Raw genomic sequence first — 17,503 nt, 5'->3', positions numbered from 1 at the left:
GATATAACTAATCTTAAGTGTATAACTAGAGAACAAATCTCAGCCACACATCATCTTAATCCAATGACTAAAATAAGTAAACATTTTTAGTTAATAAAAACTGTATAGGGGTATTTTAGGAAATCAAAAAGTTTCAATTACCTGCGATAGAATTGGTGGAATCGAGCAATCTCGCCAGACTCAATCGCGGAAGAGGAAACGCCCCTGGCGGATGCATCACACGGAAATCGGCTGGCCTATTCTGCTGAAACATAACTCGCCGCTTCTTTCCGACGGAGACGGCATGGCGCCGGCGAGGAGCTGAGAGGCGGGATTCGCTGCAGTGTACGATGAATGTGATAGGGACTATTACCGATGAAATGAAGGTTATGAAGATGCATGGAGGTGGACAGGAAACGCTGGAGAGATGATAAAATTAGAAGCATATTGAAGCATACGAAAACTTGGAGATAGATTTTTTAACCTAAACGAATTTATTGAATTGTTCATTTATTTCATTCAAATTGGTTATTTCTTGCTTAATGGATTTGATTGATGTTGATTGTTAATTGATTTCAGATTAATAGAATTATTGAATGGTAATTGATTTTTAGTTAAGGGGTGAGCTTTATGTAAAATGATATATGTGAACAAAATAAAGTAAATGTTGTGTGTTTTTCATTTTTATTTGTTTCTAAGGATTAATTGCAATATAAGTTTAAAGACGACCCAACTTGTACTTTGGGATTTAAGGGTGACAGAGAACACTGAAAAATCAATATATCATCCTTAACAAAACACATCACTCTTATTATGATTTTACTTCACTCTTGTTCACAAAACACATCACTCTTATTATGATTTTACTTCACTCTTGTTTACAAAACACATCACTCTTATTACGATTTTACTTCACTGTTATTCACAAAACACATCACTCTTATTATGATTTTACTTCACTCTTGTTCCCAAAATACATCACTCTTATTATGATTTTACTTCACTCTTGTTCACAAAACACATCACTCTTATTATGATTTTACTTCACTCTTGTTCACAAAACAAATCACTCTTATTATGATTTTACTTCACTCTTGTTCACAAAACACATCACTCTTATTATGATTTTACTTCACTCTTGTTCACAAAACACATCACTCTTATTACGATTTTACTTCACTGTTATTCACAAAACACATCACTCTTATTATGATTTTACTTCACTCTTGTTCCCAAAATACATCACTCTTATTATGATTTTACTTCACTCTTGTTCACAAAACACATCACTCTTATTATGATTTTACTTCACTCTTGTTCACAAAACAAATCACTCTTATTATGATTTTACTTCACTCTTGTTCACAAAACACATCACTCTTATTATGATTTTACTTCACTCTTGTTCACAAAACACATCACTCTTATTATGATTTTACTTCACTCTTGTTTACAAAACACATCACTATTAGCATGATTTTACTTCACTCTTGTTAACAAAACAAATCACTATTAGCATGATTTTAAATGAATTTAGTGTATGTGTGGGGTTGGATTGATCTCGTTTTTAAATCTGGGCGGATCTGACGAGAGAATTGCGAGCGGAGAAGGTTAGGAATCAAACTAGTGGCGTAGTAATAAATGATTTAACAGAAACCTGGCAATCAACAAATTTAATTGGGGATTTAGCATTTATGTATACCGAATAATGAATACCAATATGGTTGTAATCGAATGAATTATGAAATAGTAATGCGTAAATGCAAAATTGATTCTCTGCGTTTACAATTTGATTGTTATTTTTCTATAACCTCCACGAAACCCAATCCCTCACACAATCACAAGTATAAACTACCTCCTACAGCTTGTATCCGCCGTTTGTATCCTGCGTGAAACCCCCAGCATACTCCGCCCTATCCACCTCCTCCGGCTTATCATCTTCATCGTTCACAAACACGTCGAGCTTAATTAGCTTCCGATTATCCGTCACTATATTCTCCAACACCGGCACCTCATCAGCTTTCCCCACTGTCGGTTTCACCACCAAAACCCTTGTCGTCTTCCTCAGCTTGAGCGGGAACTCCTGGATGTTCACCGCCGCCGCCCTCTGCGGCGGCTTCGACCTCACTCATGGAATGTCCACGTTTTCATAGTCATACCCCATTTTTTTTATGGTTGAAACAGTCGGCGACCTTGACTCTCACAAGCTGACGTAACCTAATTTTGGCTATGCAATGACCATTATACCCCCGTCTTGTTATTGTGGAGTAAATTTGTGATTGAGAGAACTAATTTCTCCTTAAATTCGAAAATTAATACTAACCCTTGATTTTTTTGATCTTGTGGCTATAATTTGTTCTCTAGTTATATGGTTAAGAGGTGTTTGCCATAGATCATGACCCTATATATATATATATATTATATTTAAAAAATTTAATACATTCATTAATACAATAAAATTAAACATTCAAATGATAATTTATTCAAACAAATTCACAATTATTTTTTTATCAACTCATCCTATTAAATATAATAAACACAATAACACATAACACCGAAAGAAGATTGGAAATACGATATCGGGATTCGAGAATATGTTTCAACAAAGCACATTTGAAAGAATTTGTATTAACTCACACCATTTAGTATATGATTCTTTGTAAAATGTCATATTCCAAATATACAAAGTAATTAAAAATTGTTTTATTCTTCGTCCCATTTCATAAAATTTCAATTAAAAGTATGTGCAGCTGAAAATGAATCAAATCGTTTAATTAGTGTTTAATTCATTGTATGTTATCGTATTTTATATACTACTACTTAAATTGAAGGATGAATAAACTATTGGAACAATCTATATAACCACACACAATTAAATTATATGAATAGTTTATGTACATTCCATGTATAGGAGTAGTATAAAAATATTTAATACTTGTATATTTTAATTTGTAATCATATTTTGCAATTATTTTCGATCATCTCACACGCAAATTATTGGTTTTCTCAAATATATACAATATATATGCAAAAATAATCTAGACAAATAAAAGTTTAAGAATAACTTCAGTTTTGTTTAGCTAATTATAATGAAATAAAAGGTCCTATTTAAATTTCAATTTGGATTTATATTGAAGTAGATCTGACATAAAAAAAATTTAATTATCCCTAAATATTTGATCCACATATCTTTATCTTGACAAAAAATTCCATGGTCAAGGAATACCAACTTGGCAATCCTACTTGGTATGCCATATCAATAAAATTGTGACAAATGGAAATACACATATCCCTAATTCCAATTAGATGTATAAACTATTGGAACAATCTATATAACCACACACAATTAAATTATATGAATAGTTTATGTACATTCCATGTATAGGAGTAGTATAAAAATATTTAATACTTGTATATTTTAATTTGTAATCATATTTTGCAATTATTTTCGATCATCTCACACGCAAATTATTGGTTTTCTCAAATATATACAATATATATGCAAAAATAATCTAGACAAATAAAAGTGTAAGAATAACTTCAGTTTTGTTAGTTGAAACTATAAATTAAAATAACAATATGAAAGATTATATACGTATAGATTAAACTAAGTATATTAATAATTATATAGTGTAGCTCTTGTTTTATTTTTTCATTGCATAGTAATTTTATGAATATTATACCCAGGTTATACATTATTAAATTATAAAAAGAATTAATAATAATAATAATGATAATAATAAGATTATCTAAAAATTAATTTTATTATATTAGTAATTATTTTCAATATAGCATGAAAAACTTGGGTAAAAGGGTTGTGGATCCTTTTAGGACCAACTTGAGTCCAAAAATGGTAGAGGCATTGGTGTGCACGAATGATTGGCTCAAAGCAGATAAGTTCAGCTTATATAAGGATCCAACTGATGATGACCTTGATTTGTATAAAGAAATTGAAGAAATTGAAAAGAGCAAGTGTTACTTTAATTTATTAAGTTTCTTTGTCTTATAGATGTTAATTACTTTTGTGTTTCTTTTGTAGATGCACACATGAGTCAAGATGATTCTCAAGTTTTATCTACTACTTGATCCAACAAACGATGAGGTACTAATATTATCCAACAAATTTCATCTCCTAATTTTTTTTGGTGGGGGGTGTTAAGAAAAATAGTTGGCTGCTGTTGGAAGAGGTAGTTGGGATTGTGGCAGTGGCAGTGGCAGTGGCAGTGGCAGCCCATTTGAGTAAATCCTTCTTCCTCGAAACTGCTTTCTTTTGGTTTGGTTGTTTGTGTATTGTGATTATGCTCGACTATTAGGATTAAATCCTTGGCAGTGGCAGCCCATTTGAGTAAATCCTTCTTCCTCGAAACTGCTTTATTTTGGTTTGGTTGTTTGTGTATTGTGATTATGCTCGACTATTAATAAAGGTTATCAAATGCAGGGTCATCTTCAACGATTTTTTGTGGAATTTTGAGAAATGAAGACAACGAGGTTGCAAGAAATGAAGATATTGTTGTTGATCGTGACTTCATATATTGTTTTGGATTTGAATGTTGAAGTTTTATTAATTTGAATGCTATGAACAAGATTTGACTGTGATGAAGTTTTATTGTTTTGGGCTTTTGTTAAATAGTTGAATACTTGAATTGTTATTTTAAATATTTTGGACAAAATAGGTCGGTATGGCACGGTCGGTACGGTATACCGTACCGACCCACCCCTAAATGTGATACATATGAAAATTCATATGGTATCCCTGAAATAGAAAAAAAGCAAAAGCAAAAGCAAAGTGGATAACATTTCATTATAATCTTATGAAGGATTTTAGTTATAAGTAAATTGTAGAACTCTATAAAGACACCACAAAGTCTCCAACTAACCAATATTCTGCAAACCAATTGAGTTGAGAATGACACAACACCCGTGGATTATTTAGTTTATGTCATCCGTTGCATCTTTACTGATAATTATACTTTATTTCAGACAAATATATCGACGATCCCATTCCTACACGAAAATCATATCTACCAAATAAATAATACTAGTACTACATGTATGAAAATATGCATTAAGTCGATGAATAGGGTTATATAGCAACATGTTAACAGTCTGCATGATTTCTCAACTAACAAAAAGGAACAGAACATAATGATGAACAAAAGATGTACTGTATTTCAAAATAAAAGGAACAGAACATACAAGGTTAAAGGAAGCTCGTAATCCACTAATACTAACTTAAGCAAACATGTAAATAGATGTGTTGTGAACTGCACATCTGAGAATTCTCATAGTACTCGGAAAAACATCCATGACAACTTCCGAAAAAAAAGGCCCATCTACTGCTGTTGGGCTTCAACTTTCTTCTTCTGCCACAGCCTATCAAGCGCACTGTCAGCATCACCCTGCACGTATCATGAAAAAGGAAGAAAAATGTAAGCTTGTTAATCCATTCACATTCTAGCATATGAAACTTCCAACGTCAGCAAAATGAGAGAACCATAATTTAAAATGGATATATAAGTGTAGAACCATAATTGACATTAATTAGGCTCAGATTGAACACCTATGGAACTATTTTAGAGCAAAGGTTGAATAATTTTGAGATAATTATCTTACAATCAGTTTATGCTATTGACCAGTAAGAACTAAAAAGTGCAGAAATGCAACAATATCTGAAGCATAGAGAATAGAGCAAAAAATTGCAGCAATATTTACAACATAGTAGCATGATTTGCTGAGATAGCAAGTGATGGGTTTATCCTTGTCATCCAAATAAAGAACCGTGAACATAGGGAAATTTTAAGACTTAAGTTTCTTATCTTTGCAAATTTCATAAAGCATCTTTGTGTCTTCCAATATTTAGAATATTCTTTTCTAGTATTTTTTTTCCTAAACCGTATTCGCCAATATTTAGAATATTCTTCCAAAATCTCAAAAGCAATGTATCTATCATCAAACAAAGTTTCTATAAGAGCAAAGCCTCACTCAATGAAACTAATGACAAAATGCACAAAAAACTTGCCTGGGCACGGATGAATCCACAAAGAGCAAAAGTTGAAAATTGACCAGTGTATCTGCCACTCTCATCAACATGACCAATGTTAATCTGGACAGAGGCGTGATCCTTGGAAGTGATCAGCCTGTTAGTGGCCGAGCTGCATCAACAAAAGATATATAATTAGTTATGTCATATATGTATCAACCTCTTGGCAATTCTATACATAATCTCTGCCAATTTTCCAAATGGATAAAAGAATAGAAATTATGTCGGCAAAGAATTATTTATACACACCACTTCCTTGGGATGTACAGGTCCATGTTTTGTCCCTCCTCATTCTGCATATTTGCTTAGTCTTTTGAGCACTCCTACGAAATCCTGAGTCAATGAAACACCAATTAATACATCTTGATGTGGATCACGAAGAGTGATAGAATATGACCTCACGCCCATCAATATTATACAGGACCCAATCCATCAATACCGCATATTTTATACTGCCTCGAGTATTAAAACAATCGTTTTTTATAACAAATTAAGGTATGTATGAAACCAAGCATCAAAATAGCTACAAGTATGACATGATGAATTACAATCGTGCAGAGCACAACGAACCACGCTCCACCACTAGCATTCCTCGTTAAGAGAGACTTCTTCAAAATTTTAAAAAAATAACCTTCGTTTCATCAATGAGAATAGCAATAGCGCAGATAGGGTAGCATTAAAAATTGACAAGTTTACAAATACTACAATTTCTCAAATCTCTAAACATGATATGAATCTCGCCAGCAAAGTTGGGCGATTACTTCAAAATCAACATTTACATAAATAGATCGGAGAGGAGCTGAGAGGGGCTGAGGGAGAGTACCTGATGCAGAAACAAAGGCTGGAGATGCTGAACGATGGGCGGCTTTTCTGATCCTTTTATATGAGAAGCAGCCCAAAACCCTAACACCCACGGAATATTTTAATTGTTTAATTATTTTTTTAGATGACTGTTTAAAATTAGAATATTTATTCTTAAAAATAGTGAATATTAAGGAAATAAAATAATAGAAAGAAAGAAAAAGATAGCCACCAAATTATCTTCTGTGTAGAGAAAAGCTATTGAAAATTAAAATTTTATAAATTTTAATTAAAACCTCATCATTTAATAAAATAGACTTCAAAACCATATTTAAAATGAATGAACTAGGCGAGGCTAGGAGAATTTTGTATATGGACATAATCATAGACAGAAAGAAAGAATAAAACTATTAAAGGTTATAGCTGATATAAGGGATTACATAAGGTGAGTACTTGGAAAATTTCAGATAATAAAATCAAAAAATGTATCAACAATTCTTGCTCATCACTTGAACTTAGAGCTTACAAGTAAGTTAAGAGACCGGATGATCTAGATTTGAAGAGGGAAATAAACAAGGTGCCATATATTAATATCATTAAGGGGCTACTTGTTACGATGGAATGGATGGATTCCTACCTCCATTCAATTTATTTTGAAAGAGGATGCTCCAGAGGGATTATGTGACTGTGATTGTGCAACGAACATAAAATAACAAAAAGTCTCTATCAAGCTGAACTGGAGAGCAAGTTTACAACCGGGTGTAGCTCTGTCGACCACTAAGACAAAAATACACAGCAGTAACTGAAGTTGTGAAATAAGGAATATGGTTGAGGGGGTGCTTCTGATTTTGGAGTCAAATAAGAAAATGTGGTGATGTATTGTGAGAGCAGCAGTGCAATCCATGTAGCCAGACATCAAGTTTTTTGTGTGAGGAGTAAACATATTGATACGAGATGAGATGAAGTGGACAAGGCATTTCAATACTCAGCAGCATAACCTTAGAGATATGCTAACAATTACCAGCTTCTAAGTTCAAACATGCGGTAAACTTGATTGGAAATTGAAGGTATGAGGTTGACTGGAAGGGTGGGTATTGACTACTATTATAGTCATGTAATTAATGAAAAGGAGGAAAGAGGTTGGTGCAAACTCATTTGGAAGTAGTTAAAGGAGATTATTCCCATGTGCATTAAGTTTGAGTGCGTATGAAGCATAATCGTCTTGTGTGTTGCAGATTTGACTCATAATTTACAGAGATAGTATATGAGAACCACAACACTCTTGAGTGAAATACACGACATGGAGCTTCATTCATTCATCAATAGCTCATAGTGCTCTTGTAGAATCAATAACATCCTAATATTTTTTTTTCTTTGGACATATAACTTTAAGGTTCGTTGTGTCTACTTGATTCATCATCTTCATCAAAGGCAAACTGATAGAAATCCATGGGTTCCATCCTAGGCAAACTGATAGAAATCCATGGGTTCCATCCTAAAACCAATTGCCTAAAACCAATTGGTGATAGGAGGAGGGGCCCATGAGACTTATATACTAGTTTCAGTTTTCTAGGCAAACTGATAGAAATCCATGGGTTCCATCCTAAAATCAATTGCCTAAAACCAATTGGTGATAGGAGGAGGGGCCCATGAGACGGTGATAGGAGGAGGGGCCCATGAGACTTATATACTAGTTTCAGTTCTCTTGACACCGATGTGGGACAGTTATATGTTATATTTTTAGTTTCAATTGCCAACACCCTACACCGATGTGGGACAGTTATATGTTATATTTTTAGTTTCAATTGCCAACACCCTCCCTCAAACCTTTCAAGGTAGGAGGAGGGGCCCATGAGACTTATATACTAGTTTCAGTTTTCTCCTTTCAAGGTAGGAGGAGGGGCCCATGAGACTTATATACTAGTTTCAGTTTTCTCTTGACACCGATGTAGGACAGTTATATGTTATATTTTTAGTTTCAATTGCCAACACCCTCCCTCAAACCCTTCAAGGTGAACCTTGGAGGGGTTGGACTTTTTCTAATCGATTGGACAATCAGCCCAATTTTTTTCGATCGGTTGGACCACTTGGCCCAAATTTTTAAGTCCAGATATACTGCTGGGTCAGTCATTTTTTCGGTTTCGGCCCAGATATACTGCTGGGTCAGTTAAATTTGACCCACAGTCGGCGACCCGCTCTGATACCATGATAGAAATCCATGGGTTCCATCCTAAAACCAATTGGTGATAGGAGGAGGGGCCCATGAGACTTATATACTAGTTTCAGTTTTCTCTTGACACCGATGTGGGACAGTTATATGTTATATTTTTAGTTTCAATTGCCAACACAAACAATGAATTATTGGGTAGAAAATTACAAATTTTATATTTTATTAAAACATGTTTGTATAATTAACAAAACTATACATTCAGCTCTTATGGAATACGGAGTAATTAAAATAGCGTATTTTATTTTACCAACATAGAGAGTGGCGAAAATCATTTTCTGAAAACTCACTACAAATCATCTTCCCGCCATAAAAGTTGGTTGAGCTCGAGGCGAAAGTACAATCCACAGCAGCAATGGAGTTCAGTCTAAGCGGTACTGCGCTCAAAACCTTCGCTCGCTCCATCACCTGCCTCGCCCGTATCGGCAACGAGCTCGTTCTCCAGTCCTCTTCTTCTCAGGTGCCCCTTTTTATGTTTCTTCTCCATTACTTATTCAATGAATTGTTAGTTTTTCTTGCCGCCACTCACAGTGCCTAAATTCCGGCTGAACACGCTCACATCTTAGGAATTCTGGATGTAGCAGATACCATATTACTCTTTATTTTACTAGTTCAAATTGGTGTGCTCGACAATGATTAGGGTTCGAAGGTTTTTCGTTCATCCAGAGTTGATAGTCGGTGTTTGGTGTCTAGTAATTGAATTGAGTCTATAGAATTAGAATTTGGCTGGCTGGCTTTCTTTTTTGTTGATTACGGTTCATTGAGCCTGATCAGTGGATTCGAATATAAAAAGATAACAAGGATTTGAGTTATAAAACAAAGCTGATTTTGTTGCTGTAGTAAGATGGAGATCCCTTTTGTTATCCTTTCCATTCCTTTTATTGGACAACTGTTAATTTATTCTCATTTGATGTATAAGAAATAGAAATAGTTGGATTTGGGAGCAAATGTGACATTTATTCCTCATTATTTTGAGTTTCTGCATTGGCAGCTCTGCCTTCATACTCTCAACTCATCAAGGTCAGCTTATCAATCTATAACATTCAAACCGGATTTCTTTGATGTGTTCTCAGTATCTGGGTCCCAAGTACAATGCAGTGTACTTCTAAAGGTATATCGTTTTTCTCATAACAATTTATGTTATCAAGGATTTATTTGTTCTTATATCTAGGATAATTCCATGCTGTTACTTTCTTTGCAGGCCATCTGCTCAGTTTTAAGAACACCAGTGGCGAGTATAGATCATTTAGCCGTACAACTGGCTGATTCTGATGCATCAAAAGTGCAGTGGGCTTTGGACTGTTCTAATGGTACAAAATATTTTCTGCATCATTTTGTATGGAAAGAAATTTGTAACATATATAGGGATGTCTTTATATTCAAGGCAGATGGCCATTTCACAAAAAGGTGACAGCTTCTTTGGTTGATCAGCTGGAACTCATCACAAAAATAAGCAATGGATGTGAAATTAGGCATGGGCAGATTTAACTCTTGCTAGAAATCTATGAAAAGGCATATGCCAATTTGAATTTTACGAACTTCTAGATAGCATTAGGGCAAAGACATGTTTATAAGGACGAATTCATCTATGTTTATGAAAAAAAATTGATTTTATATATTTACAGAACATTGCTGGAAATTATGTACTTATGTATCTTTCAATTTCTCACATTTCCCCAATATTTGCTTGATGTTCATTCTACACACTGACAGATTGCTGGAAATTGTGTATTTATGTATCTTTCAAATTTATCACATTTGCCCAATATTTGCTTGATGTTCTTACTACGCACTGACAGATTTCATATATATACCTAGATTTTGGTGGAAATGTTCTCATCCCCAATATGTATTTGGTGATACCCAAAAGTGGAAATATTGGAGAAATTTCTGGATATTTTTGCATCAATGCTTGCTGATAACTTATTGGTGATATCAATAAAATAGTGTTGCAAGTTAACAGAAAATATTATCATCATGCTTGACTTGATTCCTGCCATGTAGTCTTTCAGTGTTGGCTACTAATAGGAAACGAGTCAAGTAAAATTTAGATGGTGTTCATCTCTTTTACATTTTACTGCACTTGACATGTTGTCTTTAATCTTTATGATTGACTTGCTGCTTGTCTACTTGGAACTATTGAAGAATTTATAATAACACAACACATTTGCAAAGGCTGATTGGCTGAACTGCCACTATGAGAGCTCTCTACATTGAATGTACTTGGTGAAATGTTGATGCTTCTGTAAAACCTGCAATTTTGTCGTGAACAATGATAACTTTTAGTATGAATACAGAGTGCATATTAGTTTCTTGAAACATGTCCAAATGTTTTATTACAAAAGGGTACCGTATTCACCCTTGTGCATCCTAAGCCTTCTGTACAAGTACAACTCTCTATTTATTCCTCCACTAGTTAAAGGTAGCAATATTTTACATGTCATATTGACTCATCCATTTAATTTGATTCTCCATTCTTACTGCTTATAGGGATGAAAAAAACATATTGGATTACTTGCAATATCGAACCTGATATACAGCATCTATCACTTGATCGAAGAAAGCTTCCTAGCAGTTTTGTAGTTAGGCCACGTGATCTCAACCGGTTACTGGCTAATTTTCAATCAACCCTTCAAGAGATTACAATCATCTCAACACAACAATCTGCTTTGCCTCTTGATGCTGCTGATCAGATTGGGGGAAAAGCTGTTGAGTTTAGAAGCTACATTGACCCAACTAAAGGTAAACCAAGCAATTTTGTGACATTTATAAGTTCTCCTATAGCAAACTCTTGATGCAGCTAAAGTTAAACTCCAGCTTCTTTTTTCAGAAAATGATTCATCACTACATACTCAATTGTGGATAGATCCTGCTGAAGAGTTTGTGCAGTATACTCATACTCGTGATCCTGTAGACGTAACATTTGGAGTGAGGGAGCTGAAGGTGATGGAACTATATGGAAACATGCATTCTGTTCTTTACTGAGGTTTCTTGAGTGAGATAATCTTAGTAAAATTACATCAACATTCTCTTATTCAGACATTATCATTCAGCTACTGGCCATCCACATGCTTTTGCTGTACAATTCCATCAAAAATTAAACTTTCTACAACGAGCTATAATCATTTTATGATGTCTTATTGAGCCATGTACTTCTTTTAAGTTCATTTTCTAATAATATTTGGCACTACATTCATTTATTTTTTGATCTTTCTCATTTTCCAGGCATTTCTTTCATTCTGCGAGGGCTGTGAAGTTGATATACATTTATATTTTGACAAAGCTGGAGAGTAAGAGTCTCTTCTGCCAGTGCTCGTTATTTAATAAGACCTTTCTTTTTCTTCTTGATGTTTAAGACCTCATCCAAAATATGGATGACTTCTGACGGGCATAATTTTGGCTCAAATATGCATGCACCCATTTATTTAAGAAGTTTATATTTTATAAAGCATCTTAGGTAGTAAGATAAATGAACTAAAGATGTGAAAAATGCACTACTAACCACTTCACACATCTTGCAAAAAATACGTCTGCTGCATCTGCATGCTCTCTGCAGCTCACATCAGTTCACACACCTGTTGGCATTTTAAATTTGGTTATGAACTATGAATGATATCTTGTTAAAGATTATATTTACTGTTCGAGGAACAGGCCAATCCTAATGGCGCCCAAATTTGGCATAGACGACGGCTCATTTTCAAACTTTGATGCTACCCTAGTACTTGCTACAATGCTTGTATCACAACTCCGTGGTGGGAATTCATCTGAACCTCCAGCAGCAACGACAGCACAGCAGGGAACAAAAGGAAACACTTCTGAGCACCCATCTGATCATACCAGAATTTGGTCCGAACTCTCTGGTCAGTTCAGAGTTGTGGTAGTGTTATAGAATGTAAAACATACACGTTGTTGATAGATGCATCCACATGCAGGAAGTGCTGTAAGATATGGAAATGCTGCTCAAGATCAGCCAGTCCCTGGGGAAAGAAATCAAAACACCAATGAGCATACCACGATTCAGAGGATTGGTGCCATGAATATCTCAATGGATAAGAATGCTGGTGGAGTTCCTGTTCACGGCAAGGAGTATCCTTCTCCTTTATTAGCTACTAGAATCTTATTGCTAGCTTACCTGATTAATGATTATATGGCACTTAGATTTCATGCTCATTTTCTTATGATATGGGGTTGAAATAGTTGGTAGAGTCGAGCATTGTCCCTCTGTTGGATGCTGGCTGTGGTGTGAAGTAAGTTAGTTGCTGAGATTGGTTCTCAAATGTGTAATATGTGATACATTTTCATCTCTTATGCATCCCACTTCTGAGGTTAATGGTGGCATATCAACCATATGTGAATATAAGATTTTTAAGATGCTAGCATGTGGTTCATCCTCTCATGTCCATGATTTCTAGAGTGTTTGCTATTAATAATTCTTGACAAAAATGTATAGCTTCCATCCAGCGGAAACTGATGATACCAGACGGCCTGAAGGTTCATCCAAATATGCAGATCATTCTCTTTCGGTTCTGGTTAAGGCTCATAAACTAACACTATCATGTTATAATTGTTCAATAGAGACTAATGGGCATGCCCCCTCACAACACCATCCAAGCAACTGGATAGATGCAGAAGAGGATGACGATGATGAAGGGGATGATTCCGAGCTATGTGTGCAGTCAACACCCCCATACTCATGAAGTGTGTGGCTAATTCAAAATTACCCTTTGATGCTCAATTGTAAGTCACGTCTCTAACTCCCAATTCTTCAAATCTTGCTTTTTAAAATCATGTATTTTGATCTCACAAATCCAATTTACATTACATTTACTGAGATATTTTACTAATTGATATGCAGGTATTTGAAAACGTGTTGAGCAGTTACCGCAATGATGGTCACCACGAGCTATTTTTGAGAAGACAATTTATCATCATGTTTATTGTCAAATTGCTACTTTATCTATTTGTTGAAGAAATTCTTGTGCTACTCAATGTAAATATTATATGCAGAGCTTTTTGTTCTTCCAACCAAAATATTTTGAAAACCATAACATTATAAATTATATATAAAAGTTTTTAGAAAACAAATATTGGTAAATGAGTATTTGGTGGACAAAAGGCACCGACTTCCACCTGTTGAGAGGTCAAGCAAAATTCAACGAACTTGAAACAATAAAATATCTTTTCTCAAAAATTTAGATTATACTAATACTATATTAGTTGTATTCCTTTATTCTATTATAATTGTATGATTTTTATCATAACAAAAAATAATAGTACATTTTATTTTTCTTATTTCAAATTTTCTCCTATTTACTCTCTATTTAATTAATAATTTATTTAATTTATTTTCTCTCGTACTTCATTTTCACTCTATTTAACTAACTAAACATTTTTTGTCATCTTGACAATTGCTTTTTGTCAACTGGAATATTGACAGTTGCCTCTTTGTCAAATGGAATAATAAGTACAGTATTTTATTTTGTTCTCATACAATCAATATCAATTATCTTCATCATCACTCATCAGCAAATGGCATAATTTACCGTCATATTCAATTAAATATTAACTGAGCGGTCTTTCGAGAATAAAAGATTTGAAATTTAAATCCCACTCCCACTCACACTCACACTCACACTCACATCACTCAGGTAACATTTTTATAAATGGATCTTGTCTCATGTAATACAAAAACTACATTAAATTACCCTAAACATACTCGTCTTTAGCAAAAATAAAAATAAACATGATAAGAATATTTGTTTTAAATAATTGTGTTGTGTGAGGATGGCCAATTGGATAAGAAGGAATTAAAAAAAACACAGCTGGGTGTAGAGAAAAATTAAAAGCGGCTAAGAACGGCTGATAATTGACGCGCATTCATCTCTAATTTTATCATCTTAATTCTTCTTAATTGTTAGGACCACCTCACGCGGCTTCAATGTATTCCCCTCCTTTTAGTTTACTATTCCTATCTTTTTTGGGGTATTAACATATTTTCGTCTTCCATAACAATATTTTAAAAAAAATTCCTTTAAATTGATGGCCAATCGATACTTAGAGCATCCACAATAGCGCACCGCCTAGCCGAGCGCCGGCGCTAGGCGGTGCGCTAGGCGAACTATTGCAACCGCCTAGCCGATTTCGCGGAAAAAAACCGCCTAGCGCTCGGCGGTTCCGCGGCGCTAGGCGGTGCGCTAGGCGATCCGCTAGGCGCTAGGCGGTGCGCTAGGCTATTGATGGGCTATTTCTATTGTGGATGGCCTTAGAGCATGCGTAACGCAAGGGGCCGGGCCGCATCTCGCGAGTCCCGGCCCGTCCCATGCATTACACGGAAGGGCGGCACGGCTCAGGCCCGTCCCGGTGACGCGTGACCGGCCTGGGGAGCGTCCCGCGTCCCGGCCCGGGACGGGGTTGCACGGTGACGGGCCGCTACTGTTCATCGATTTTAAATTTTTTTTTTTTTTTGCATTTTTAAGAAGAAGAAGAAGAAGAGGGAGAGGAGGAAGAAGGAGGAAGAGGAAGAGGAAGAAGAAGGAGATGGAGAGGGGCGACGTTTTTTCATCAATTTTAATTTTTTTTTATTTTTTGCATTTTTAAGAAGAAGAAGAAGGGGGAGAGGGGGAAGAAGAAGGAAGAGGAAGAAGGAGATGGAGAAGGGCAATGTGTATTGCAGAATTTTAATTTTTTTTTATTTTTTTTTTTTTGCATTTTTTTTATTACTCTAATTTTTTGTATATTTTTTAGTTTATAATTTATTATTTTTGTATTAAAAATGAATTGCTCGTGTTATAATTGCTCAACGTATTTTATTTTACGTTCAAAATAGGTTGGAGTTGTGAATAGTGTCATTTATTAGTTGCGGCCCGGGCCGCAACCTCCAGGGTTACAGCAGTTGGGGCCTGGGCCGCAACTGTAGAGGAATGATGACGTGGAGGGGACTTGGGGCCGGAAATGGGGACGGGGTTATTGATGCCCTTAAAACATCAAAATCAAATATTCCAAAGTAATATTCAGACGTCATTTAATTTTATTTGAAAGTGCGAAAAAATAGTAAGATGTGATGTCTAATTTTTTCATAGTGGCAGACGCCAGACTTGCAGCCCTATAATAGAATTCAAGCAAACGAAATAAATTGGATTTGCCGAAATTCCATTTTCAACTCGTTTTCTTGCTCAAGTAGTGTTAGCACTCTAACAGAATTCAAGCAAAAGAAGAAAACTCACAAATTAAAAGTAAAAATAAGAAAGGGGCAAATTTATTGAATGCATGGCCTCAAAAAATATTTTTATTCTTTAATTTTAGGTCATTTCGAATATTATATTTAAAATATAAAGATGATATAAAGATAGAATGGAGCTTGTAATAAAATTAAAAAGAAAAGTGAATTACATAAATATCTCCGGACAATGATATTTGCGTATTTGACAAAGACATAATTACATTCAAGTTATTTTTTTTAATAATTCTTGTATTATTTAATATATTTACAGTTTTATTTATCTTTCATCTCACTCTATAATTCCTCTCTATTTTCTCTATATTTTTAAATTTTGATTTCTCTCATTTATCTCTCATCGTTATTAATTCAATGCATCCATTTTATTTAAATTTCTTCTATCTTATCATCATGGATTCATTATATCAACATAACTACTCCATTCATCCCACAGTAGGAGTCACATTTGATATGGACATAGATTTTAGAAAATATAAAGAATTGTGAGTTGGAAAAATTAATAGAATATGAAGTTCACTTTTTTATATTGATTTTATAATAGAATATGAATGAAGTGAGTTAATGGAATTTGAGACCTACTTACTATTCATGGTAAAAAACTAAAAATGAAATGTGACTGTTATTGTGGGACAAACCGAAATGAAAAATGTGACTTATTATAAGACGGAGACAGTATTTTATTTTACAAAATTTTATACGCCTTGTTATATACTAATATAGATAATCAAGTAATGCAATATTATATCTATCTGACTATCTGTTTTATGTATTATTGGTATACATAGATAATCATGTAATAGAATTTAAAAAATAGAGAAAAGAAGAAGAGAAAAATCAAAAACAAAATGAGATGATAGAAATGAATAATGTAAACGTACCAAAATAATTATTACTGTAGAACAGAAAAAGAGAGTAAAGGGCAAAAATAATGAAAAAATAGTAGTAACTAATTATATCTTTGTTCAGAAGTAGTAGAACATAATTTTATTAAGTAAATACCATTATGTAAAGACCTGTAATTCACTATAAGAAGAATATTGAATTAATGTAGTGGTCACCTCACCCCTAATTAAACCATAATTAATTATGAATGGCATAGTTGTCATATTCATGAAAATTAGCCCCTTATTTCTGCTCCGTCCCCGTATATATACAAATTTCAATCGATAGCATTAGCTGTTCCCAACATTTTTTCTCTGATTCTTCCTAGCGCAGATTT

General features: G+C 34.2%; 2 protein-coding genes across 2 annotated transcripts; one reads left to right on the top strand and one right to left on the bottom strand.

Moving 5' to 3' along the window:
- Positions 1-5,125: 5,125 nt before the first annotated feature.
- On the bottom strand, positions 5,126-7,361 carry LOC121765443 (40S ribosomal protein S21-2-like). Its single transcript, XM_042161613.1, has 5 exons — positions 7,347-7,361; positions 6,843-6,922; positions 6,269-6,352; positions 5,999-6,131; positions 5,126-5,378 (listed from the first exon to the last, which is right to left on the bottom strand). The coding sequence occupies exons 3-5, from the start codon at positions 6,316-6,318 to the stop codon at positions 5,313-5,315; spliced, it is 249 nt and encodes an 82-aa protein (XP_042017547.1). The 5' UTR covers positions 6,319-6,352; positions 6,843-6,922; positions 7,347-7,361; the 3' UTR covers positions 5,126-5,312.
- Positions 7,362-9,291: 1,930 nt separating this feature from the next.
- LOC121765437 (cell cycle checkpoint control protein RAD9A-like) lies at positions 9,292-14,078 on the top strand. Its single transcript, XM_042161601.1, has 11 exons — positions 9,292-9,507; positions 10,039-10,158; positions 10,249-10,357; positions 11,538-11,789; positions 11,878-11,990; positions 12,273-12,337; positions 12,699-12,907; positions 12,980-13,133; positions 13,498-13,538; positions 13,623-13,784; positions 13,903-14,078. The coding sequence occupies exons 1-10, from the start codon at positions 9,403-9,405 to the stop codon at positions 13,742-13,744; spliced, it is 1,290 nt and encodes a 429-aa protein (XP_042017535.1). The 5' UTR covers positions 9,292-9,402; the 3' UTR covers positions 13,745-13,784; positions 13,903-14,078.
- The last annotated feature ends 3,425 nt before the right edge of the window (positions 14,079-17,503 follow it).

The sequence above is a fragment of the Salvia splendens genome, chromosome 2 (assembly GCF_004379255.2).
Source record: "Salvia splendens isolate huo1 chromosome 2, SspV2, whole genome shotgun sequence".
Taxonomy (NCBI): Eukaryota; Viridiplantae; Streptophyta; class Magnoliopsida; order Lamiales; family Lamiaceae; genus Salvia; species Salvia splendens.
Note: the sequence above shows the minus strand (reverse complement) of the source record. Positions and strands in the feature narration are given on the sequence as shown.